At 42.3% G+C, this 27,419-nt stretch overlaps 1 protein-coding gene and 1 long non-coding RNA gene across 2 annotated transcripts; one reads left to right on the forward strand and one right to left on the reverse strand.

Moving 5' to 3' along the window:
• Window positions 1-850: 850 nt before the first annotated feature.
• LOC138198847 (cortexin-1) lies at window positions 851-15,959 on the reverse strand. The gene is made up of 2 exons (XM_069150544.1): window positions 15,847-15,959; window positions 851-2,607 (listed from the first exon to the last, which is right to left on the reverse strand). The coding sequence occupies exon 2, from the start codon at window positions 1,377-1,379 to the stop codon at window positions 996-998; it is 384 nt and encodes a 127-aa protein (XP_069006645.1). The 5' UTR covers window positions 1,380-2,607; window positions 15,847-15,959; the 3' UTR covers window positions 851-995.
• Window positions 11,974-17,302, forward strand: LOC138198848 (uncharacterized). Its single transcript, XR_011178302.1, has 4 exons — window positions 11,974-12,168; window positions 15,890-16,049; window positions 16,435-16,526; window positions 16,867-17,302. It is a non-coding gene; the product is annotated as an uncharacterized lncRNA (long non-coding RNA).
• The last annotated feature ends 10,117 nt before the right edge of the window (window positions 17,303-27,419 follow it).

The raw sequence follows: 27,419 nt of genomic DNA on the forward strand, positions 1-27,419 counted from the left end.
TTTCATTTCCAACATGAATAACGTGGACTCTCCACACAGTCCAGCTCTCAGTGGAAATTAGAGAAGAGTAGCTGAAGAAGGAAATCTTGACTATTTTTCACTGTTTCAAACCAGTGTATCAAAAACAAAGCAGATAGTCAGAAAAATATGTAATTACAAAAAACAAAAAAAGCAAAGCTGTCTGCTTTGCTTCCTTTTAAAACCGGGCTGCATGACTACCTTAAAAATCCAGTCTAAAGATTGATACAGTAAGAGGAAGAGACAAAAATATTGCAAAAAGGAGACTCTGAAAAACGTGAGTCAAGAATATAAAAATAAAGCTTTCTTTTGCCAAAAGGTTGATGTTTGCTTCATCACCACACTCGGCAGGCTGACTACAGCAAAGGACATAACCAGTTAACGTAAACTCTACTTGCAGTAATAAGGGGTTATATAGTTTCAATATGGCTTCTCAGTCAGTCATTTAAGCTCTGCCTGTGTTATGTATGTCGAGTGGTCTCAAAAATGTGGATTTGAGGTTATAAACTGTGTTGTGAGTGAATGGTCCCAAAATCATACTGTTTCAATACAGACAAGCTATGGAGTTTGGTAAAATCTAGCCCTAAAGTGATGTTGTGGTGGGGTGGCATGTTCGACTGTGACAGTAGGTCAGGGTTAAGGCAGGTGTGCAGCTCATTGCTTCTGTCCTTCATGGTCCAACATCTGGATTTGAGTGAGTGTTTGGCCTGCAGGGTGAGCCTCTTGTTGAACCACAGTTGTTACGGTTACATACAGTCCTGCAGCCTCATATTTACACCAGCACACAGTGATATAAATCAGGTTTAGTCCAGCAACCCCCCCCCCCCCCACACACACACACACACACACAACCCCCTCCGTAGAGTGCATTCACAAAATGCATTGTCACTGTCCATCTTCATGTCTAAATCGGTCCATGCTTCAAAAGAGTTTGTTTGTGCGCAATGAAATATCCCCCAGTACACGCCCAATTCACCCTACACCAGTGCATAATCAAACTGACCCCTCTCCAGTCCCTCCTTGTGGTCAGTCCAGGATGATGCAGGCATGCGGCTGTAGGGGTCCAGCAGGATCCTGAAGCATCTGACCAACAGGAAGACCAGGAAGAGCATGAGGAGGCCTACAAAAGCCAAGGCAGTACGCTGCTCTGTGTCCACCCCCACCAAGGCCAGAGGGGGGCTGCTGCTGCTGCCACCGCCAGGACTACCGGGGAGCGAGGAGCTGGCCGGCGACAGCAGCAACTCATAGTCAAGTGTGGACACATCATTCATCCTCCACGGGGCCCGAAGACAGGGCTTACACTCTGACTGAATGGTTGGTGTGTTGGGTGGAGGTGCAGAGAAGGAAGGGAAGGTGTTCATGAGGGGCGATGCTTAGGGAAAGGATGTCAGTTTACAAGTTCTATAATGCAGACCCTGTTTTTTGGGTGAAGGGCGTATGACCTTAAAAAAAAGTTAGGTAGCCTAAGTCAGCAGGTACGTAGCAAGGAGGAAGGCTCCTGATCAATCTTCAGGTCAGAGAGTGTGATGGATATAAGGGGTGTGTGTTCTGATTATGACAGGTGTTGTTTCCTCTGGTGGCCAGTTTATTTAATCAAATCTAGCTCAGTCAAAGTGACACGACCCAGACAGTTCTGGTCCTAATCTGCTCTGACAATGTGACAGACAGACAGACAGACAGACAGACACACACATGTGCACGCACACGCACACGCACACACACACACACACACACACACACACTTCTCAATTAATATGGACTACTTTTTTGTGTCACACATTTGAGGGAGCGACTGAACAGTCTAATGTGGCTCTCTTATTTGAGCCTCAGGCGGTAATTTCGTTTTACCGTATTTATCAGAGCCAGTCTGCCACATCAGCTCTCATTCTCACTTTCAATCAGAGCAGACAGGACAGGACACTTCCTCCTGCAAATGCAAACACACACACAAACACAATCAGTGTCAAGGTCAATGCTCTCTAAGAGAGTTAATAGTGTGCGGATGGACTTCTAACACCCAGTTGGGTTCAGCTGTTTGAGTGTGTGTCTGGGTATTGTGGTACTGAACTGAGAGGCAGACACAAGTGTTACAAACACAAGACTATTTAAACCATCTGCAGAGACCAGAAACCAGGTGTGTGTGTTTCTGTGTGCATACATGTGTGGGTGTTTGTATGTGGCTAATTAGACTGGAAGGTCAGCCGATCAGTGGTCCTGAATACAAAACAGTGCATAACCTTTTCTGAGGATGCCTGCTAAATGCAAAGTTTTCCCTTTCGCCCGGCTAGTTGGAGCGTGATAGGTGGGTCAGAGCTGTCGAATGCAGAAATAAGTCTCTTCCAACGTTTCCCTTCGGGATGATCGCTTTAAAAAATGCCTCTCTTGACAAGCCGAGAAGCAATAAGACATAGAAAATGTTTTGAGAAGGTCTGAGTTTGTCTGTCAGGTACGTTAAAAAAAAAGACGTGGCTTCATTTGAATGCAGCATCTGTTCATGGGGATGTTCCAGTAGTCTTCAGCTGATATGAGGGTGTTACCAGACCTGCCGTCATCAGATGTTCCTGGTGAAGCTGAGCCACCACTCCCAACCTAAAAGAAACAAAGGCACCTGGTTAGAAAACTGTCAAAAATCTCACTAATAATAATTAGTGTACTAATAATAATTAATACATTTAAAATGGACGACATAACAATATAATTTTAAGTGACTGTGGCTCAGATGGTAGAACAAGTTGCCCACTGATTGTAAGGTTGACAGTTCAAACTCCAGTTCCTCCTTTCCACATTTCAAAGTGTCCCTGGGTAAAACACTGAAGCCCAAGTTGCTCCTGATGGGAGGGGAGCACATCGCCATTTTGTGTGTGTGCATGTGTGCAACCCGGCATCATGGCAAAGTCTGAAATTGACATGCCCGTCCGCTACAGCAAAAACTTGAGGTAGCTACGCTTGGCGATGTCTAGGCATGACACTTACAAGTTTTGCTGAAGTGGACGCGCATGTCACATGGTTGGGGTTAGGGAGAAAAAACATGGTTACGGTTAGAAAAAAATTAACAAATAAAAACACCTTGACACCACTTGGATTTGAACCTCATTGAACTGCATGGCAGTCTGTGACAAATACCACAAAAAACCTGTCCTTTGTACTTGGTCTCAAGGCCTCTATTGCAGCTCCATGGTCACATGATCCTTCTTAAGGTGACATTTACATGCATGTAACTTTCATATCTTCAAAATGTGCAATAGACACACCGGTCCACTACATCAGAATGTGTAACCCTCCCACCGAGACAACCCCAAGCGTAGCTATCTCACATTTTGCTTTAGTGGATGGGTGTGTCAATATCACGCTTTGCCGTGATTTTGGGTTCAATGGGAGCCAAACATTGTAGACTGCACACATAAAAAAGCACCTTTATCAGTGCATACCATTTTCCATTCAAATGCCTCAAAATAAAACCTCCACTGCACAACATTTCCATTTTTTCCATTGTTTCAAATGCGGACCATAAGAGGATTAAGTCATTTCACCATACAATCTGATTATTACGACCCTCTGCTCAATAATTAACAGTGACAGTGACATTAGCCATCTGCAGGGAGAACACAGCACCGGCATCCCCTGTATTGACACTCAATTAGGAAGCTGATTATGGTGTCATTATGGCCGCATTAGCAGTAATGAATGTGTGATTATAAACACTGTTACCGCATTACCTCACCCCCATTTGTCAGTGCACTGTTACAGTGGGCCATTCGTTCACTTGTTGACCCCCTTCATTCATTCGCCCACATGATGGAGGGAAAGACAAAGTGTCATGGAGCCTCATTAATAATCTAAAATCACATCTCCTGCAGCAGATCGGGTTTCAAATCATCAAGGATATGCGATACATCAACCATTTTTACCTGCTCATACGTCTGAATAGCCTGGTGACGGGGCTATTTGCTTAGACAAAATGTGATACCAACAGATATGGAGAGCACTGTGTGCATGTGTGTGTGTGTGTGTGTGTGTGTGTGTGTGTGCGTGCGTGCGTGCGTGCGTGCGTGCGTGCGTGTGTGTGTGTATGTGTGTGTGTGTATGTGTGTGTGTGCACGCTAAGAGAGAAAAAGGCAAGAAGATGCATAGGGTCAGAGAGGCAGAAAGGGAGAAAGAGAGAAGTGATTTTAAATTTTAAGTTGATGTACTGGGGAGGAAGAATGAGCAGATTTATAGGGATTAAGACAGATTTTAATTTATTTTAAATTTATGGTGACTTAGTTATTGCCTGTATGGGGGGAGCATTATGACTATGTGAGATAAAAAGAACTGGAATTACTGCCTTGTGATTGTTTGCCTCTGCCAGACAGTCAAGTTGCAGTTTCCATCCATGTTTGCCCAGACTCATATGTAGTGAAGATTTTGAAGGAATTGGGCCAATAAAACTGGGACTGATGAGGCACAAAGTTGTAGCCATAATAGTCAACAATGCTTCTAGTATGGATGTTGTTGCAAAGAAGCAACAAATTCTAAAACATGGATGCTTCACACACATTTTTGTATGCTGACATCACAGAATATCTATAAAATGAACACAGTTTCAAGGTGGACACTCAAGATGAGTGCAATCAATTAAATATGTGACCAAATGTTAAATATGGTCCTAATCTCTCTTTTTGTTTGTTTGAGTTTTGGCATCAATTAACAAGAATGGTACAGACATGAAGTCACAGTGAACTTCCCCTTTGAGACCAAAATTGAACCAGATCATCTTTGAGTCTAAGTGAACGATTGTGGCGAATTTGAAATTCCCTTGAGGCTTTCCTGAGATATTGGATTCAATGGGAATGGTGTGAGGTCACCTTGAACTTTGACCTCCAAAATCGAACCCATGCATCCTTCGGTGAATGTTTGTGCCAAATTTTACGAAATTTGCCCATAACATTTTAGAGATATTGTGTTCTCGAGCCTGAGACAGACAACCTGAAACCACGATGCCTCTGGCCTCGGCTCTCCCCAACACGGAGACATTAAAACAGACCTGTGACTCAGTGTAACAAGATAAAAACAGGAACGTAGGAGGACAGAAAACAGAAGATGAAAAGGAAATTATGAAGATTGATGGAGGAGCTGAAGATGGATGGACAGAGCAGAGGTTCCCGCGGTGAACAGGCAGCAGTAGAGGAGAGCGTGGAGGTTTGCTGGTACAAACAGGACCGACTCTCCTCTGCATGACCATGGCAAAATGTTTTTTTCCATACACTCTGTCTGTCTCTCTCTCTCTCTCTCTGTCGGGCTCAGTTCAAAGGTTTTCTATTTGCCACTTCATCAGCCAGTGTCTCCAGGGTGCTCCGTGCATCAGGCTGGCAACAGGATGACACACCTGGGAGGTGGCACTCACACTGTGAATGATTGTGCACTTCCGTGTGTGTACAAAATAGACCTGCTGCGTACATGTAAGCAATTGCAGGCTTTCACTGCCTTTGAGTTATGTGAGTTGTAAAACCCCAAAATAGGTCAGAAAAACCTTGAAACTGAACAAGGTTTTTCTGACCTATTTTTCGAAGACATTCATAACACCAGACAATGTCGCACATCTGCAGCTGCACATCAGGAATGCTTTCAAACTGAGACTTTCAGACCCAACTTCAGACCAAATCCTTAAGCTTTTTGGCAGTACTATTCATCAGCAGTTATTTGATCACTATTATCTAATGTTCTTGGCCTGTGGCATTAAGAGTGATCTCCTACTGGCCAAGCTTTAATGAGGTTTATTCAAGATAAGCCAGCAGGTAAGGCCAGGACCAGCTAGATCCAGGAGTTTGGACAGTGTCATTGATGTGACATGATATGGAAGTTTTAGTGCCATCATATATTCATATTTTAAAATTTCAAAAACCTTTGAAAAATATAAAAATGTTCTAAGAAGCTCTGGTCTTTGTTTAACAAAATATGCCAAACTTGTCAGAAAAGTACATGCGTAAATGATGAATGATCAGGAAATATCTGTTCAAAACATGAAGAATAGAATAACTACATCATGAACAATAAAGCTCAATATTTTATGCCAGCTTTCAGTATTATTTTCATTACTCTCTCAAACACATTTTAAACAGGACTAAAATCATACTGGTGTTTGATACCGAACTCAACAACAACAGACGGTCGCTGTACCGGGAAACTCGAACATATAAACACAAAGGGATGCAGTCGAATCCTGCTGTCAGCTGCCCACTCAGTCACACACACACACACACACACACACACACACACACACACACACACACACACACACACACACACACACACACACAGACACACACACACACACATTCATCATACAGCTTCACAACTTCACCCTGGATTGTCCCAGTGCCACCACTGAGCAGGCCTGCACTCCCTCACTGAGCCAGGGCCACACACACACACGCAACGGCATTCGCCTCATATGAGCCGCTAAAAGATACGAACAAAACCTCCTCATCAGATCCTATCCGCCCTATATTTATTAATGGCAGCTTTTCTCCATTATCTCCAACTCATCACTGAGAGAGAGTGGATGATGAATGGAGGAGAGGACAAATGGTCTCAATGATGAGAGAGAAAAAGCATTATTTCCCTCTGAAAAGGGAAAATGTATGCAGCAGGTAGACCATAGTATTTTTACACTGTACTGTATATACTGTATTTTTTTGTGGAGTCAGTGACTTAGAGAGTTCAGTCATAGGTGTGTGTGTGTGTGTGTGTGTGTGTGTGTGTGTGTGTGTGTGTGTGTGTGTGTGTGTGTGTGTGTGTGTGTGTGTGTGTGAAGCTGATGGAGGGTGATGGTGGGAGTGAGACTTAACGAGGAGGAAAATAAAGTGAGCAATCTCTGTCTGTCCTCCCTCTACCTCCCAATGACTTATTCACACACACACACACACACACACACACACACACACACACACACACACACACACACACACACACACACACACACACACACACACACACACATGGACATACTGTCGTCCATCAGAATTGTCTCGCTTTAGTTCTCGCCCACTCCACTGCTCGTCCAGGACACTTCCTCAAAGCACCCGACGAGACCCCTGAGATGAAGGGAAGTGAAGCGGACACTCGTCAGTCTTCATCAAAAAGTCCTTAGATTGACATCTCTCTCTCCCTCTCACACACAAACACACACACACACACACACACACACACACACACACACACACACACACACACACACACACACACACACACACACACACACACACACACACACACACACACACACACACACACACAAACAGTCCTCCACAGGAGACTCATTCATATTAAAAAAAACACTATGGCATGGTCACGTAGAGAAGCAGGCAAACTTATGCTCACTTCGGCGAAACAGATCAAGCATACAGGAGGCTATATTGTATACAGCAGCCAGAGAGGTCCATTTACACATAGTGCGCTCACACACACTCCCATGCACACACAGCGTCACTGTCATCACTTTCTCACAGAGCCATTTGTCAAACTAATGTTGACAGAACTCATCAGGGTAAATTAAATGAAGAGAGCTTAAAATGATTTAGTTACCTCTCAGGTGACCAGAGTGTCACCTTTTCCCTCCTCTATCCACCTCCTGCGGTGTCTTACACACACACACATACACACACAAATTCAGAGCTTTAAATGCTTCAGTCGACAGTACAATCAAGTTCAATTACTACAAGTTCAAATAATCAAGATTTGTTTTTAAATTTGTACAATGTGCTTCATCAAGTAATGTGAAAAAATTGTGTCGATGGAAAAGGGGTCACTTGTAGCAATGAACCTAAAGAGAGGTATCGCCCAAATCTGCAGCGCCCCTTGAAGTTCCAGCTCATTGTTCAGCCACGTTCATATTTTGGCTCACTCAGTGTTGTTATCAGCCATGGCAGGTACTTTGAAACTATAAAACCCCACTGCACACTGCCTGCTCAGCAACAACGGGCAGACAAACACAGTTACAGACAAGCTAGTGAACATAGTGGAACATTTAGCAACAAAATAGCCAGGAAAAATAGATACCAAAAACAGAGCTGAAAGAGATTATTGGATTTAAAGTGGCCAGGTGGCCAGAACCATGAGTAAATGAAGAAAAATGTTGCTTTGTGTACAAGCAACAGTTTGGATTATCAAAGGAGAAAAAAAAAAATTCAAATTTGAGAAAGATTCAAATTCAGCATAAAAAGGACTTTGAGGTCCATCTGTTTTAGTTTGTGGGTCAGAAAACTAGTTAAAGCTTTGTTTATTATTATAAAAACTTTCTTATGTGCTCTTAAGTGGTGGTGAAATGCCTGAATCCTGAATTTTTAAACCAAGTAAAGGAAATGTGTTTGGGCTTATAAACATTGTAATTCTTCAAAACATTTCCAGGAATTAGCGTATTTGACATAACAGCCGTGTTTAGGTAACAAGGGAAAATTGATGGTGCATTATTAGTCAGTTTATGTGGGATGGGAGGGTTTTCTTTCTGTTAGTCTTAAGTTAGAGTTTGAGGTCACTGTAGAGAAAAATTCCAGGTCATTTCTACAAAAATCTGACATATTCTTTGCCATGTGGTTTCAATAATTGTTTTGCTGAGCTGTTTGGCTCTTCTTGGGTGTCCTTTAGCTCTTTCTGGGCTCTCTGCCCACCTCAAATATCCACAATCAAACAAATCGAAACCAAGCAGGATCTTTTCAACAGGAGGGGTCCAGACCACAACTGCCCTCCCCCTTCAAGCACACAGCCCAGTCAGCCTCTACAATGTTCAGTGCAGAGACAGCCTTGATTTGTCATTATGTATAGCCTGAGTAAAGCCACTCTCTAAAAGTAATTAGACTTTAGAAACAAAGAGAAAGGGAGAAAAGAGCATTGGAGAGCAAGTGGCAAGAGAGAGAGAGAGAGAGAGAGAGAGAGAGAGAGAGAGAGAGAGAGAGAGAGAGAAAATGTTCCCAGTCTCAGCTGCAGCCTGCTGGGAATTTAATTAACCCTTTCCAATTGGCTGCTCATAAAGATAAAGTGGACCTGAAGAAAAGGCAGAGGGGAGCTATGCAAGATCCACAAGCTCAGGTGGGTATCCCCATCACATCACTATAGAAGCAATGCTGTTATACAAAACAAGGTGGAGGCCTCCAGTGAAAATGTTTTGATACCATTCATCATTAAGCCTTATTGATATATTTGATTTTTATTTTTGTGGTAATAGATCTGTGTTTGCCTCAGTTCATTTGTCACCTCAGGGAGCTGACACCTGCAGTGTGTCTGTGGCTAATGAGCACGATTGGGACCGAATCACCGAATCACCGTGAGCTGTGCACAACAACAAACGCTCTCCAAGTACCAACCCTATTTTACTTCATCATGTGCAGCTTAACCTGTTCACTGGTATTTTTAAAACAATGAGTCACAAAACTTTACAGACCCAAACATGACCGTAGGTCTTACAGGTATTTTTAGCAGTTGAGGGAGACAAAGTGTCTGTGGAATCATTTCTCTTTACGCTTGGCTTGTATCTCAGCTCATGAGCACCCAGCTCCTCAGATAGCCTCTGTCATTATTAGGCTGGCAGACAGTCAGGAGCTACAGTAATGGTGATAAAGTTGGGCAATTAAATATTCTGCATTTCCAACGCAGCCAGTCATTCGGCTTTGCTCACATACTTGGATGTGTAGAAAAAGGTCTGTATTTGTGTGTGAGACAGATATAAAGGCACATTGAGAGAGAGAGAGGAAGAGAGAGAGAGTGAGAGAGTGAGCGAGAGAGAGCCTCCTGTTTTTTTTACTGAGTGTTCATGCAAATAAGAGGGCAGGGCTGCGAGAGGAAAGCACTGAAGACTGCTGACCTTTTAAAAAAAAAAAACATACAGCCACATAACAGAGGGCAACACACTTTGTATAGAGTAATTATTCAGGAACCTGTCCATCGTCATAAACATCAACAACAGATCTCACTGTTAGGCATTTCTAAAGAATCAAAGTGGCCCACTATTGTATGAAACTGTTTGCATGAGCTAACCATGCTAAACTTGTAGTGAACCAGGAAAAATAAGGGATGCAGCGACAGAGGGAAAGACAAATGGAGCTGTGCACACATGAAGGATCAAAGGGGCAAAACAAAGCCCTCTCAACAGCAGCAATGCAGCTGAAGAATTCCATCTTCAAAGCTGCAGACAATCTATCATTTCATCACCAGCACAGATGAACACGACGTCTATTTTCTCTATCAGCGTATATAGTGATTCTCAAGGTCACCCCTGCAACAAAACTGAGAGAAATCAAAAGTCATCATCTAAATCATTCCAGCTTTGTTTTAACTAAACACATTGGGGCTTGATTTACAGCTGAAACTCTTCCCTGACAGCGTCATCTGCTGCACGGTTAACCGCACCTTTCTCCAAATAACGGCGAGTGGGATCAGATCTTCAGACATCAGGAGTCTCCCATCAGGAGTCTCCAGCCTGCTCCGTCTTCTCTCCTGGATGTTTGTGTCACTCTCCCTGACAGCCTGAAGCACTGCTGTGTATCACTGCCACTGGGGAACACTTTGATAGAGTCCCAGTGAAAGGACGGGACTGGAAGCTGGATGTCCTGCTGCTGATCACAACTGACTCATAATGTGGTGAGTCTTAATAATGGCCCATAATATGTGCTCTATAACATCCTGTCCTTCACTCCCACCTGTGCTGTGCTTCTCTTATATATATATATATATATATATATATATATATATACAGTATATGTTGTCCAACATGTCCTAATGTCTAAAGATCAAACTCTTACATTGATATACACAAAATAGTGCAAGGTTGTGTGGGAGTGAAAAAAGTGCTCAAATAAATATTGTATTGTAATTTCACTTTACACTACAATGTACATAAAGATAGTTTATGTACAGTATATTAATGTATACATGTCTATAATGTATTTACTGTATTTGATCCATAGCACATGGATCAATATGGCATACAGGGTTTAAAATTGAACCATATTTTCTGAAGTGCTGGGTAGATATAAGTTGTTCTATGGGATATGCAGAGCTCCTTGTATTTCATGCACTGGTTCACAAAATATAGCTCAAGAAATCCAAAAAGACCCTTTGTACAGATTTTTAACAAACATGTTCCTGCTTTAAATTTGTACAAACATGCGAAAAACTAGTTACATTTTGGCCCTTTGCTGGAAATTTTTCTTTTTCCTTGATCTGTACGTGTTTTCATGTACTTACAAAAGGGGATCTACAGACCACAGGTTTGAAATTATGAGACCTCTGAATATTACGTAGTACTCGCAAGGTTTTCTGCCCCCTCTGCTAAATAGTAAATAGTCCGAAATAAATGTCACTGAAAATATTAGTGGCGATAAAAATATTATAAATGCTCACACTCACAGAGTGAGTTTTATTCGACCAAGTCATGGCTCTCTAAGCTCTACATTTTTTTTGTCCTCTTATGAAACCCTCGGGGGGGGGGGGGGGGGGGGGGGGGGGGTTTGACTCAAAGGCAAGAGACTCCAGAAACACATTTGTCGCTTCCAGTCATCGACCTCACTGATGCAGGCGTGCTGACAGGCAGCGAAAGAAACCCACCTTTCTCTCCTGTTTCCCACCACCACCGCTTTAATCAGCTCTAAACCCCCATCTGTCCCACAAGTCAATGTGAATAAATGTCAGCCCAATCATTTCCACCTAGATTCTATATTTAATTCACAAATCACCAGCATGAAATATTCACACAACGATGAGGACGAAAGGAGAGTGATGGTCAGCAGTGAGTGGGTGAAAGCCCGTGGGTGGACTTTTCTGCATTAAGACAGAAAACGATAAGGGGATGAGAGATGGTGTAAGAGAGCAGCTGACAACAGTTCACCTTGAAAGACCCCCGCTGTTGTCAAGGCAACAGTGACGACAGCTAACAGTGCAGCCAGGGAAGACCCGGTCATAAGCTGAGAGGTGGCCAGATGAACGATGAAGAAAGAGGAGGCAGAGAAACAGGCATGAGTTAAGTGGAAACAGAGCAAAAGAGACGACAGAAGCTGGGAAGAAAGGTGGCGAGCAGAATGCTAATCCCAATGATTCACGTCTGCATTCAGACAGAGCAGAGGGACGCAGCTGTCTGGGGAGAACGAGGGGTCAGGCGGCATCAATCACATGCATTTGGAGGTAAGAGGCAGAGAAAAAGCAGGGAGGTGAAGAACAAAAAAGAAAAACAGAGATGAGATTTGGGCAGAATGAAAGTGGTGTGTGTGTGTGTGTGTGTGTGTGTGTGTGTGTGTGTGTGTGTGTGTGTGTGTGTGTGTGTGTGTGTGTGTGTGTGTGTGACAGCCAATATGGAGATGTCAGCACTCTAAAAGTCAGAAGACAGCACTTTCCTTCCATCAGGCAGCCATTCTGTCAAGTCCACCGGGACAGAAAGGAGCCACTGCCAGCCAGTCAACCAGCCCACAATGAAGGCCATAGATATTACATGCCCTGCCCACACAACAGTTGCTCAAAACCAAGGTGGAGGAGGGCTGAGAGTCAGCACAAAAAAAATACAAATAAATTCATGTAGACACTTCGTTAACTGAAATGTCAAAGCAACTGTGAGCCAGGATGTAAAACAATGCCTTTCAGTCGAGGCAGAAACACTTCGAAACCATCTGGCCCACAAATCATGGACGTGAAAGTACAATGTCAGGGTGTGATGCCCATAAAATTCAGTCCACCTTTAGAGAAAGAAAGCAGCTTTAAATACTCAACAATGGACAAAGTGCTGATTCAGACAGTGAGGCTGAAATAAGTTTGCTCAGCAGGGTGCTGCTGACGGCTCTGATCCCCAGAGACAAAAGAAGCCACCGGTTGGAGTCCCGAGCACGGATTAAACAAAGAAGAAGGCATCGCAAAGACTCGGATATATCACCTTGCTGAAGTGAAGGTTTGGTTACTGAGCTTACAGCGGGGTGGTGTGTGGGGTGCTAAAGCCCCCTCAGATGAGAGCTTATCTGCACACTTTACTTCAGGGCTCATCAGCAGATTTCATTAGAATAAGCAAACTGGCCTCACGTCTTTTCTTCTTCTGCTACTTCCAGTGAGTTCATAGACTTGTGCTGTGGGGTCTCTGAGCTCAGATGGAGCTGCGACAATAAATCCTGGTCCCTGTGTCAGATATCAAAGCTGATAGATTATGGCCTCGATGAATATTTGATGGCTGATCTTCAACAGGAAATCAAAACCACTGCGTCTTGGGGGATCGCCTCACTCTAGCTTGTCAAGGTTGAAGACCCACGATGACTCGGCTGCGTCTCCTCTGCACTGAGACAGAAGTAATTTTCATGAGAGCCATTCTACCTTCCTGCTGGTTTTTGTACGAGGTGGCTCTTAGGGACAGCAAATAGGATGTTTATGACTCTGTGTGCCGTCCTGCCACACAATATACAGTCAAATTGAATCACGCTCATTGTAACATTGCTATTATTTCACAAGCAATATACAGAAGTGCCACAAAACGTACAGGTGATTTCTTGCTTTATGCCTCCACATGAAAAAGTAATTTCAGATCTGAACCATACCTCAGTATTAAATTTAAATTATAGCTTTCAGAACGTTGCAGTGACCCCACCGCCTCACTCAGCTGGTTTTAAACAAGCGCCAAACAATGCAATAAAGCAACCTTTGGTGAGCAATACAGAGTAAATGATATAAGATATCAGAGCTAATAACAGAGATTGGCAGTGACACGGTGAGACAGCTGTGTCCCGGAGAGCCTGATTCACTAATGTACTCCATGTAATACTGTGTATCCTGACAGGAGTGTGAGGAGGGCTTGTGGCTAAACCCACCTCGGTTTCCTCTTTCCTTTCCAACTCTCCTCCCATTACAGGTCATTTGCATGATGACACAGTGAGCTTCCTGCCAATCAGCATTGCCACTCATGCTGTGTATTCATCAGACTTGGTAAACTGAGAGTGGACAATAAAGTGAAGTAGCCACAGACCATTGCTCATTTTCACAACTACTGATTAAACGCTTTAACACACAGTTTTCCCTTTTAGTTTCCCCTTAAATAGTTTTTGTTGAAGTCATCTTGCTGCACACTGTGACAGGCCCAGTTTTACAGTTTATTCTAAATTAACTATTAACTGAAACTATGTTTTCATGGTTTGAAATTTTCAAACCCACAACACCTTGTTTGTATGCCTGCACCATTTCATTGAAAAGGAACATTTTACATATTTTTTACTCAGTTCTGCTCAGTTCCTGCCGGAAAAAACTTCCAATTTTTTTATTTATCAATAATTGGTTGGAGAACAACAGTTTGTAAAGACAATCCCAATGGCTTGCCATTAATTGTTAGGCATTAAGACACAAATATTTTTGTAAATAGCCTTCATCAGGCTATATAAAAACTTAATTCATCACAAACCATAACAAAAAGCATACAGCTACTTGACCTTCCTGCGATGCAGCCATCAGCAGCATGCTGTAGACACTTGGGTGAGTGGTCTTATTACTTTCATTCAAGCAGGAAGAGATAAGAATCTCTCTGCTTTGAGGATCTTTTACAGTTTAATCTGAAATCTGGTCTCAGAACCACACTGGACCTCTGTCCTCTGCTGCGGCGACCTCCATGAGATTCCAGATACCAAAACTTAGATTACTCATTATAGCTAACAAGTCGGGGTAAATAATTCAGCAGTTGTCACTGTAACATAAGACAATACGGATGGAGGAAGGCAGTAAGGCTGTGAGGCATCCAATGCCTGGCACAGATTTCAGAGTCCTGCACTGGGTAAATGATAAGGTGCAGGATGGGCCAAAGCCTACACCTCCGTGGCCAGGAACTAGATCCAATTACACAATAACTGCTAGGGAGTTGTCACAGATAGAGTGTAAATGGACTGACGACGCAGTTTCCCTATCAGCATCAACTGCAAACCTGAAAGAGCAAATTAAATTGAAAATACATCACGAAGGGAAATTCGATTTTTACTCTGAGTGACAGCTCGAAATTAAATTCACCTGCATTGTGCAAGCTGTTCAGAATGTATTCATCTGTGCTGTCCTAAAGGGGGTGGGGGTGGGGGGGTTCAGAGGAAAAAAAAAAAAATACACCCCAGCTCAGCATGATAATTTCATTCAATCTATATTTGCTGAAGGCGCCTTGATCGGAGCTACAAGGGGAAGGAATTCTGTCTTTTCAGACAAGCACAGTCATAGCAATTTCATGGTACATTGGTCCATGAGGTGGTAATCCGTTTTTTGGTTGTTATTGTTTTTTTTTGTAGTTTCCAATAAATCCAGACAATAATAATTTGTAAAAAGGACTGCCACTATAGTGGTATGTCTAGTGAGGTCTCTGATCTACTTTTGACCCCTCAAATAGAGAGAAAAAACATCATCTGATACTGGTAAAAATGCAAAGTTTTTTTTTTTTCCTGAAAGTTATTTGTTTTTATTTGGACTTTTGAGGTTGATTCATCAAGCCGTCTATTAATTTCTAAACCAACAGAGGCATTCTGCGTACTACTGCTGCACTTTGGCAGAAAGGCTGTGGTCAGCTAATAGTGGTTTGGCAGACTGAGCTGCAGGAGGACACGACGTCTGTAGCGTGACGATAACTTGGAAAGTTTGGCACAAATTTGGATAAGCTACCGGAACCGACGACGGAACATCAAACTTTGTAATAAACCATCTTAAACGGCACTAAAACACATGCATGTCATTGTTTACGTCGCAATCTTTTATGCACCCCGACTCGTTGCAAATGTATGCTTTGAAACAGATTTTTACTTTAACTGTTTTGTTTATTTTCTAACACAGATATCATAAGTAAATATTTGTGCATTATTTATCACCAACCTGATTTCTGTGTCCACTGCGTGCGTCCGCTGTACCCGACCAGCTGCAGCAGCCTCAAACTTTGGGATGTCCTCCTCCTCCTCGTCCTTCTGCTGCTACTGCTGAGCGTCGCTTTGCTCCGAGACACAACTGGAGGCAGGCAGCGACTCTCAGAGCTTCCCACCCACTCCGGCCTCCCCTAAGGCGCACAGCCAATCACAAAGGTACCATCGACACAATAATACGTGCATATTCACACATAACACAACTGTTTATGGTCATAAAAACGAGATGTGGTGGGTCCTGATAGGACATAAGTGCACAGACACTGTATAAATGTTGCTGGATATGAAATAAATGTGTCTGTTACAATACAGTTACAGACTTACACACTTAAATTCAGGGCTGACTGGTGGAAAATCCAAATGGTGCAAATAATGAAGCTTAAATGTTATTAGTTCCTGATAAATATCAATAATATACCACTGTAATATGTGTGATTTTTATATAAACAGAAATAGCACATTGCCTATCTTCATCACAGCTAATGTAACTTCACACCCTCCACTTTTCTCTTCATGTCCTCGACCCTTTTGTACCTGAAAGCAGCTTGTTTCAACACCCACTGCTTCCCTCAGAGGCCCTCCACTAAAAGGACCGGGCCAAAGAGCATGGTGCACCTTCAAACTGCTGCATGCAAGGTATCAAACTCCTTGATTGAGATCAAATGCAAAATCTTTAGTTTTTTTTCATGCTCCAGTACAAAACTGATTCTAGATGACGGTTTATTGTACTTTTTAGTCATCAGGAAGGTCTGGGGGCCTCCAGGTCAAACACACAGTAAAGTCAGCAAGTTCCTCCAGCAGGAAGAGAATGCAGGCATCCTTTTAGAACCGCTCCATGTGATCATTAAAAAGAAAAAATTATAATTTGTTTTTTTTTTATGTCATCCTTTCAGCTCTTTCACCTCACTTTTCCATAGCTGTGTTCCTCATTCTTCTCTTCCTCCATTTCTTAACCATCCTCTTCCTTCTCCTCCAGTTTGTTTCCATGTGGTGACACTGGTGGCAATCTGTGCCACCTTCTGCCATCACTGCATCCCCTGCCAGGTGCTACTGCTGCCATGTCCGTGTCCCCAGTGGAGCCGGTCAGGGCTGGAGTGTCGTGGCAGGTGGGAAACGAGGGCAAAGAAGAGACACCTTCCTTAGATTTATTGCAGGAGTTCTTCTGGTACTCAGAGACTCACCTCCATATTAGGTGATGGGAGGATTTGCCATTTTGCATCCTGGAACAATTTTTGGCCAATAAATAGGTTTAATTGATTCTCCATATTAATGTCTACATTCAGACCAGATCAGCTATATTTCCATTGTTCTCGAAGCATTGCAGCAACTGCATCACTGTAAAAATATTTTCAGTAACATCAACAACATGGCAGAAAGCTAAAGAATCTGAAAATGTGTCATTTCGGAGAGAAGAAAAGAAACCAGCCAAAGTGGAGGTTTAATAACTTTTTAAGGTATTCTATGTATCAATATGTATTTCTTTTCTATGAGTTCACCTATTTCTGAGCAGATGTCAACAAAAGCACATGAAGGACATGTTACTGAACAATGTCACATATTCCCTTCTGGTTCATGTCATGATGGCGAGAGTGTGTGGGTGGACTCAGAGGAGCATTCAAACCTCTGACAATCCAGCTGGACGCACATCCATTATCACTGCACTAATTTTAATTAAAGCAATTTTCTCTTGGAACAAAAGGCAGCTTCGCATGAGGGGCTGAAAATGTCCATGTATTTTAAATTGTGTGTAAGTGTGTGTGTTTGTGTGCGTGTTCATCTAGTGTGGAGTGGCTGTGTGGGTGTGAGCAAGTACATCATGGAGTGTGTCATTTTCCCAGGTGTGGGAAATGTGTGTGCGAGTAGGAGGCTTTGATTGGAGCTAGAGAGCCCATATCTAGCATGTTGACTATACATGTATAAATTTGTCTATGCTTTCACAATGCTCTTGAATGCATGTAAAAATGTCATCTATTCGTCTGTGTCTGTGAATGGGCTTGTGGGGCTGCGGGTGGAGGGGCAGGTGGCTATGACCAATCAATAAGCCTGATAATGAGATCTGGGGTGTGTAGTTATGGCAGCACCTCAGGCGAGCAACACCTCCTCTTCTGTAAAGAGCATTATTGTCTCCTCTCCTCCAAGCGAACAAGCACCTCATTAACCTTTGGAGCCAACACAACACCGATCAGACGCCATTTACTTTCCCCCAAACATGTTCTGTTGTCTGCTTTTACGATTGAGCAAATAAACATCGTTCTCACTTTAGAGGATTTACTGTTATTTCCCAAAAGGTCTAAAAAAAATTATCCATTTGGTTTTGCTGCAGTTTGGAGGTTTTCATACAACTGAAGGTTTAGTTTTCTCAACTTTGTGCTGTATTAAATGTTAAGAGTTAATAATAAACCAATGTTACCGATTAGATTTCAGCTGCTTGATGTGTAAAATCCTGCTTTGGACAGTTAATACTACCAGTTACAGTCATGTCCTGTGATGTACTGCGCAGTGTGAGGCATTAGCATGATTGACAGCAATGAAAATTCCTTTCTCAAAATATCCCACAATAATTCAGCACATGCATCTCACAAGCATGAACGTGATATAATCCTATATTTCTGTAGAAACTCAATTAAGCATTGCAGCATACAGTATATAGAGACATTTTTACAATTAAAATAAAGTGAGCAGCTGTGATGACACTGTATGTTTGTGTGTGTGTGTGTGTGTGTGTGTGGTGGTGGTGGGGAGGAAGGGGGGGGGGGGGTTGGGGGAGAGATCATGCCAAGCATGAAAATGTTCTCCTCCCTAGGGACAACTGTCCCTCATGGCAGTAATCCCTGTCGTGTACACACACACCACCACATGGCTTATCACAACGATAAGCAGAGAAAAACCCCAATGGCCACTGTTTTCAAAGTGAAAGTGAGAAAGTGAACAGAGTGTCTGAAAGTCATTAAAACCTCTGAGAATCAGAGTAGTTTTGTAACTGTTGACCTTCAGATCCATGTCAGTTCCACTGTGTGTGTGTGTGTGTGTGTGTGTGTGTGTGTGTGTGTGTGTGTGTGTGTGTGTGTGTGTGTGTGTGTGTGTGTAAACTTTACTGTAGGGGTTTGGCTGATTGAGTATGACATAGGAACCTTGCTAAAAATCACATGTAGAGAGCTAGCAAGACTCTCCTGAAACTAGAAGGACATCAGTTTGGACCCCTAAAACAGTGATTCCCAAGCTGTGGTATGGGTACCACTGGTGTTACACAAGAGCCTTGCTGCAAGGCCGAACATTTGTATTCCAAACTGGCCCAAGTCCAAAGAAAATGTCATGTCATTTAATTTTAATTTTACAACAGACAACAGTTACGTATACACATCACAATACAATGATGTCAAAATTTGTTCATGATCTCAATATTTTAGAAATAAAGCCTTCCTGTACTCAGCCACGTTTAGAGTGTCATCATATCGCCTTATGTTTATGCAGCTTTATGCAGTCAGATTCAGACTCCTCAGTCTTTGATTTGAGGAAGGGGCATTTTGAAGGCTTAAAAATAGTCGAGAGGCGAGAGACAGCACTGGACTTGACTGTTCAAATGAACCTTTCAATGCTGAAGAGGAGTGTGCACTCTTTGATTTTGAAACAGTAGTCTTATGTTGTTGTTATTTAGCCCTCCTGTGGCAACTGCATGGTTAAATCAGTGAATTTGATTTTAATTAATTTTCAGAATTGTTGGGACCCACAGTAGAGAGCGGTGCTTTGGAAACTGGGTGTGGTACATAGCAGCATATGGTCTGAGATGTCCTGCTCCCTAAAAGAAACATTGTGGATCCAGTAGCAGCTATGTGCAATTTTCATTAGGCAAGCAACAGTATTTAACTGCTTTGTGCTTATCCACCATGAACTGCTGAACATGGACATAATCTAAATGCACAAATATAAATTAAATTCAGCAAAGATGCTTTACTAGCTGAAACACAGTTCTGTATCAGCATAACTTCCCAGCATGCATGGCCACATATGGCAAACAAGCAAAGGATTAGGCATCTAATTACAATGTAGAATTTCAAGCACAACAAACCCAGAGTCACTGGCTGAATAATTCCAATTTCTCTGCTCATATGTTTTGCTGATATTCGTAGATGTTTAACATTGCATCAACAAGGATCAGCGGTTGGGAAAAAAATTACTGTTCAAATGTGCATATGTGTGTGTCTCTGTGTCCTCTGCTGTGGGGGCTGCTGAGAGCAGAGGCTGTGTTTCCCCGGTGGTTTTGTTCAAGCTCCAAGGGAGGTGATTGGTGGAAAGGGTTTAATCATTCCCCTTCAGACCTGGGGAACAACATTCATCATACAGCTTCACAACTTCACCCTGGATTGTCCCAGTGCCACCACTGTGCAGGCCTGCACTCACTCACAGAGCCAGGGCCACACACACACACACACACACACACACACACACACACACGGTATCAGTCCCCAAGTTAATTGCTGATCCACACTTCATGGTCCATTTGATATCCTATTTTGTTTAATTACTCTAAAGTGCCTGATCAAGAAGAGCCAAGGTTTCCGTGTGTGTGTGTGTGTGTGTGTGTGTGTGTGTGTGTGTGTGTGTGTGTGTGTGTGTGTGTGTGTGTGTGTGTGTGTGTGTGTGTGTGTGTGTGTGTGTGTGTGTCGATGTCGTGGCTCAGACTGACTGATTGTACAGTTACTGAAGGAAACATTTTTGCTATGGCGTGCTATAATGCAGTGTGTCTGATTTTGTTCACTTCTGTAACACTGTAGGACTCACAATGACATTTTTTTTGTGCTTATTTTTTTCTTCCAAAAGGGCCAAGCTTCCTTGTGAAATCCCACAATGCAACTCGTGGAACGACGGCTTGGCCAGGGATTTCAGTATGTTGTGTTCATTGCAGCTCACGTGTAGCTTACAGCAGACACACTGCCGGCTGCAGGGGTCTCATGAGCACATTTCTTTGAAACTTCAAACTCAAAGTTTTAATTTACTGTCAAACCTGCAGTCTGTAACCTCAATATTACCTGAAATGACATCAATTAAAAAATAATAGTTCATCAGATTTTGTGTAGCGCTTCCTGTGAAGCCACAACAGGCTTTAAAGGACTTTTTTTTTTTAAATATATGTAGAAGTACTCCCAAAGACCTATACAGCTCCAGGAGCTACGTGGCGTTCTCCTCAAAGCATAACAACTGCAGATCAATACGTCAAGCCTGTCTATCACTCCCTACTCATCCATGAAAAAAATTAGTTTTTAATGAGACATTAGTTCAACCCTGACCTTGGTAAGAGCATTCTGAGGATTTATTTTCTGTCCCAAGGGAGAGTGTGGTATGGGTAAATGCATAGTCTTAGTTATTCATAAGAGTTTTAATTATGCATGAACGTTCATTGGCAGTAAATAATCCCGGTGTGGAGTGAGAAAACAAGTTTCCCAGTGAAAGACTTTTTAAATGCTGGATGCAATTCTGAGCCGGGTAACGTTTATCACTCCTGAACTTAAGGCAAAATGATTGATGACCGTTTGATATCAGCTTTGGAAATTAAGTGTAAAGCTGTAAAGGTCTGATTAAGCTCAAGAAGTAGACATTGATTGGAGGAGTTTGTCAGAGCAGGCTGCCAAAATAGTTTTGTATTGCTACTCACGGTGTAATTTTCTTTCTCTGAGAACAAGAGAGATAGAGTGGGAGAGGGAGGAGGAGGGTAGGAAGGGGAGGACTGAATTAATTTAAAATGAGAGGACACTTGGTTCAGATGACATAGTCTGATGGAGCCAGTTGACTGATGATGCACTGTTTTAAATTTTCCCCACACGATTAACATCGCCAGAGGATTAATTCTGTCTACATTTACAGTGATTGATCATTTCTATAAATTAATGAAACAAATAATAAATATATTAGTTACGAATGAGGGATAAGCCTTGCCAGAAAGGCAACCAGCCATGTTGCTGCAATGCATCACTTTTAAATTTGTTATTTATATTTCTTACACGACATGCCAGTCCAGTGTATTACACAAACACGCACACACACTTATGACTCTTTTCAACATTTAATTAAACTTGTCGTGGGAACGCCAGATTCAATGGGGCCTGTTTAACCCTTCACTTCTCCACTTCAGAGCCAGTGAGTCAATAGCATCTCTCTAACTGTGATTAAACAGCAAAGGCCAGGGATCAGCCTCCTGTGATGTATGAGACAGCTGGAGGTATTGAAGACAAACTGAGTTTCTCCTACACCAATGAAGATATCAGGTTTTCATCAGCTGAGTGATTGACTCATTGATTTGTTGAGCCCTTCTGCCAATCGCTCAATGGACTCCCACTGACATAGAAGTAGAGTGCAGGATTCCCTGGCAACAGAGCGAACATCTCCCCCCATTAAATTACATTACATGTGCAGGTTGACCTTTGCATTACATCACTGTCAGTGGTGCTCTGCATCCACGCTGCATGAAACTTCAACTTCACTCATTTCAGTGACATCACATCAACACGGTGAAAAAGCAATTACTGGACTGAGCTAACTGATGAAAATGGAAATTTCCATGTAATTAACATTCTCAGAAATGAAGCAGTGGTGTCGCAGAGAACAATAATAATTGATATTTACTAATATATTTTGGTTATTTGATCATTTTAATTCATTCATCCTTCATTATCATGACTTAATTTAACTGGAGTTCATTTCGTCGTCAGGCTGTTCCACATGGATTTTAAGAAACCTTTCCGGAGAACATTTCATGTGTCGACCTCTGTGTGACTCATCTGTACCTGAAGTGATTCAGGGGGATCTCTGTCATTCACAGAGATGAGGGAAGCTGGAGAGAGAGGGAAAAAAAATGCAACGATTAATGTCCCACCCTTCTACAAACTCAAATTATAAATGTAGCCAAAACACAAAAGCGATAACATAGTGCACAAAAACATTTTACAATACAATGTACAATACATAAGAATGATCTTTGCACCAAAACAGGCTCACTGGTGTCCGAATTTGAATTGATTTATAATTGAATATACATGCAGCTCAGGTGACTCTTAATTGCCATTTGGTAAGAATATATATTGTTTTAATGTTTTAAAATACCCATAGTCTGCTGACAGGTATGTCAAGTTAATTTTGAAGGAGATGTATTTGCAAGCAGATTATGTCCATGTACCTGCAGTTCATAAATTGGGAAATTAAGTATTCCAAAAAATTGCTTGTCAACATAAACCACTGATTACAACTTCCACCACATGATCGGTTGTGACAATTATAGGAAAATATTTTAGTAACATATAACATAATTTCAAAGAGATAGAGACGCATGACAAATAAAAGTTGTACCCTGTGTTTCACCTAACGCAGTAGTTCCCAGCCTATTTGGCCTGTGATCCCCTAAATTAAATCTATGTCTGCATGAGACTTGTAGTAATTGGGAATCACTGATGTTGCTGGGATAGACTCCCGTGAGTCATGTTGCAGATATATCCACTGAGGTTAGCATGCTAACCAGCTAGCCCTGGCCCATCTTGTCTCGTAATACCACTAAAACCTATTGTTTTTTGAGGCCTAATATCTAATTAATTATGGAATTATTTCCAGATGGACCACCAGAACACTGATCAGAAGAAGGGAATGTAGTGAATGACACCTTAATAACTTGTGGAAAAATGGACTGACTTTGTATTTCATGAGAGAAGTTGAATGGGAGTTTATGGAGCCTGTGGCTTTTTGTAACCAATCACTAGTGAGCATTTGGTGGTACTGCACTTTAAGGCGTCGCCATTTATTTGGTTGATCAATGGCTGGGTCCATACATCTAAACTTTACAACCATGTTATAAAAAAAAAAAGAAAAAGAAAAAAGAAGCAACTACCAACTTATGTCAGAGCAAGAACACACAATATTCGATCAAACTGCTGAAACTCACTGATAGTGTAACTCACTATCACCTCGTAACGTACACAGTGGTGTTACAAGGCCGGACTTCCATCTTATAAAGTGCACCTTTAATACGAACAGAAAACGAGGTGTTAAAACCACAGTTTGCAGGTTGGCGGACACTCTATTGGCCAAGTTTAATGAAATACTGACGTCTCCACTGGTTGCCTGGCAACCTCACAGTGGAGACCCACGGTTACATTTCATTGTGACAGCACCCTCTTGTGGGTAGAGCAATTACAATTGGGGCAGAGGAGAAGGGGAGGTGACGTAGTTATAGAGCCACAAAGTCTGTACAGGGAGGAGGTCAGAGTTAATGGATGGATTAACAAAACATTGGACTGTAACAACAGTGTTAACGTTTCTTTTAATCCTGACTGTTCCATGACCTTAACGATGTGTTTAATATTGTAGCCATGACATCAAAGTTAATCTATTTTAACTCAAACTCTGAAGTTAAAACCAAGCTGTTTTTTTGCCTGATCGTTATTAAACAGAGATTAATCATGTTTCACCTTCAGGAAATGCTGCTGTGGTTTGCATGAAGCCAAACTGTCTTTTCCCCCCGTTTCTGGTCTGTGGGGCTAAGGTCATCAGTGTACTGGGACTAAGGGGGAATCATTAAAACATTTAAATTGCATCTGCTCTTTTCATCAGTAACTGGAAATGGAATTTAGATTAGTGAAGGGAGACCTGTTTTTATATTTTTGCCTGGGATTTAATTTCCTCTCTTTACATATTTTATCAAAACCCCTCTCGCCCCTTCCTTAATCTCCCCCTTTTTACCTTCATCTCCTCCTTTTCTGCTCTCTTCCCCCCACTATCCATCATGTGATCTGACTTTAATATGCTTTACGGAGGAATATAAGCCATTCATCACACTGTTGCGAGGCCCAGGACATTGCCATGCTGCACATTTCATAGACCAGTAAGCCTCAGCAGTAGCATGGGCCAGCTGTAGAGCTGCTACTGCCTCTATTTATTCAGCCAGGCAGGCCTGGCACAATCCGTCACTCCAGGCCCGACTACACCGACTCTGTGGCACATCCTTTACAGAGCCACAAGCTGCTCCTTAGTAAACATCTCTCCAGTCACCTGATTGGCCTTTTGTAAGGGTAGATGGATGGGAAGATGGATGCAGAGAGAGAAAAATGATTCATGGGAGGTGTGAGAACGGGAGAGTTGGAGAACATTTGAGCAAGCAAGTTCAAAATGAGGGAAAGAAGTCAAAAAAAAAAGTGAGAGTGGAACAGAGGCAACAAAAATCACTGGCCTCGGCTTTAAGTGTCTGGAGCCACGTAACACATGTTTGCCATGCTTATGTCATGGCTCCAGGAGAGGAAGTGTTTGGTCTGGTTGTTGGGTGGTCCACTACTTTGGTATAGACAGAACTCTAAATATTGAATGTATTGACAATAAATCTGGTACAGACATTTATGACGTTCATTTTTCCGCAAGAACCACCATAAAGTGAACATTTTGGGTTTTTTAATGAACTTTCTTGCTAATTATTTGATAGATTACCATTAATTTGATTCAAATATCCATGTTGCCCCAGAGGATAATTTTGTAACCACTTTGGTGTCTTTTCATTGTCACTGTGAGCATGCGATGCTATAATTTAGCTCAAAACATTGCTTAGCCTAAGTACAGCCTCCCGTAGCTGCTAGCATCGCCGTATCACAGCACACATCTTTATCAATCTTTTTTCAATGTTTACTTTACATGCATTATCCATGCTAAATAAAAAAAAATTAAAAAAATGTCAATGTCATCTCAATGTTATCTTCTGTTGCCTAAAGAAATCTGTAAAAACAGGAGCCGTATAGGTGTGACACAAGGGGACAGGGCCCTAATTTTAAAGAAGTATAAACATAGCAATCAAAGGACCCCACAGAGTCCTTGTCACTGGCTAAAAGTAGTTTGTGGAGGATCACTGGGAAATAGAAGACTTTAGGGACAATCAAATCATATTATCAAATACCATTCACGCATTGCTTTTAAATGACTGCAATTATTGTTTGAAGCATGATTAGCCTGTGGAGAATTCTCATGAGAACAGTGCGGTGGATTAACTATGTCAGCCTGATAACTGTAATTTGGCAGGGGATTGCAAGGAAAGATTGCCTAGTTGGAAGCATACAAGTTACTCTATAGTATTGTGACTTATGTTGCAAGGGGCTGCGGGATAATTATGTATCTTCCATCACTGAACGGAGTGATAAAAGTTCATTTCAAGCTGCCATGCAATGCAGAGAGCCACATGGAAAAAGACCAGACGTGGACGAATTAGCAGTGCTGGAGCTTGTCTTATCGCAGGTCATCTAAATCCTAAATCCTCATAAGGTAACATCATTAATCCTTAATGAGGAGACTTGTGCTGTTTAATGATTGCTGATAATTTATACAAGGTAGACCTGTTGGACAGATTTGATTAGTAGACTTAAACTCATCCAAACATGTGAATGAACATCTGAATTAAATGAATTGCATCGAAGACTCTCCATTTGTATCTACCCTAACATTAACGTTACTCACTGCACTATGTCATGTTCAGGTGTCTCTGTGTGTTTGTTCTTGGGTCAGTTTGCACCATTTGATCTCTAATGTTCCACTTTGGACTTTTTACTCTTGCAACGCCCTCACCTTTCCCAACACTTTCCTACATTCACGCTCCGCCTTCTGCCTCCAGTAATAAATCACCTTTCCCGTCTGTCTCTCTGACCCTGACCTTGGCCACTATTGATGAGAGGATGGAACTTTATTCACAACCTCATCTACCTGTCATGCTGAGGGAGAGACAAGAGCAAACCGACCGTAATGTGCAGACACTCGCATGCCTAGAAGTGGAGAGTGAAGTGAAAGAGAAATACATGGACACTACCTATAACATCCCACCGTTACTCCTATGGATTGGAGCTCTGTATCCTGGATTGACCTCTGATGTCTCTGAGGACTGTCATAAGAGCCATTTTTAAATGATAAGTACTCTGTACGTTTCCTTATGCTCATGAAAACTCCTGACGAGCAAGCATTCGTTTCCGTGGCTGGCTGGCCTCCGTGACTGATAGGACAAGTTAATCTAACCAGGCCTCCCGTGAGCGTTAGATTTATGAACAGACTATGGAGAGCAGTGAGAGGTGAGCAGACTATCAGGGCAGTACCTGTAGCCCACCCCAAACTGTTCCTTGGCCCCAGCCCAGAGAGGATATAAAAGGAAAGCACATGTGAGTCATGGTATTCTCAATACCACAATTAGTCATTTTATTGTGTTGAACCCTTACATACTCTACCGTTTCTCTGCTCTGCCCACTTGCTGATCTGTCCTTTGCCACAACACTTAAATCTTGGCCCTCGAACACAGGCTACCCACTCGCTGTGTTTTTTTGAAAAGTGATCAATTTCTTCCTCCTGCCCTTTGTGGAGCCTTCCCCGTGTGGGAATGATGGTAATGGCCATGTTTGACAACTCTTAAGCCCATGTGTGTCTTTTTAGGAGCCTGTATTTACGGCTACGCTCCCCTCTCCTCGTCCACTCGTATTTTCCTGCGGTGGCTAATATGAGCGTCCAAGCCACTAAATCTTGTGACCTATC

This window comes from Embiotoca jacksoni, unplaced genomic scaffold, assembly GCF_022577435.1.
Source record: "Embiotoca jacksoni isolate LCO1_2020_lvr unplaced genomic scaffold, fEmbJac1.0.p SCAF_16, whole genome shotgun sequence".
Taxonomy (NCBI): Eukaryota; Metazoa; Chordata; class Actinopteri; family Embiotocidae; genus Embiotoca; species Embiotoca jacksoni.

Coding starts and splice junctions, on each gene's coding strand:
- LOC138198847 (XM_069150544.1), bottom strand. CDS start 1,379: ATGAACACCTTCCCTTCCTTCTCTGCACCTCCACCCAACACACCAACC.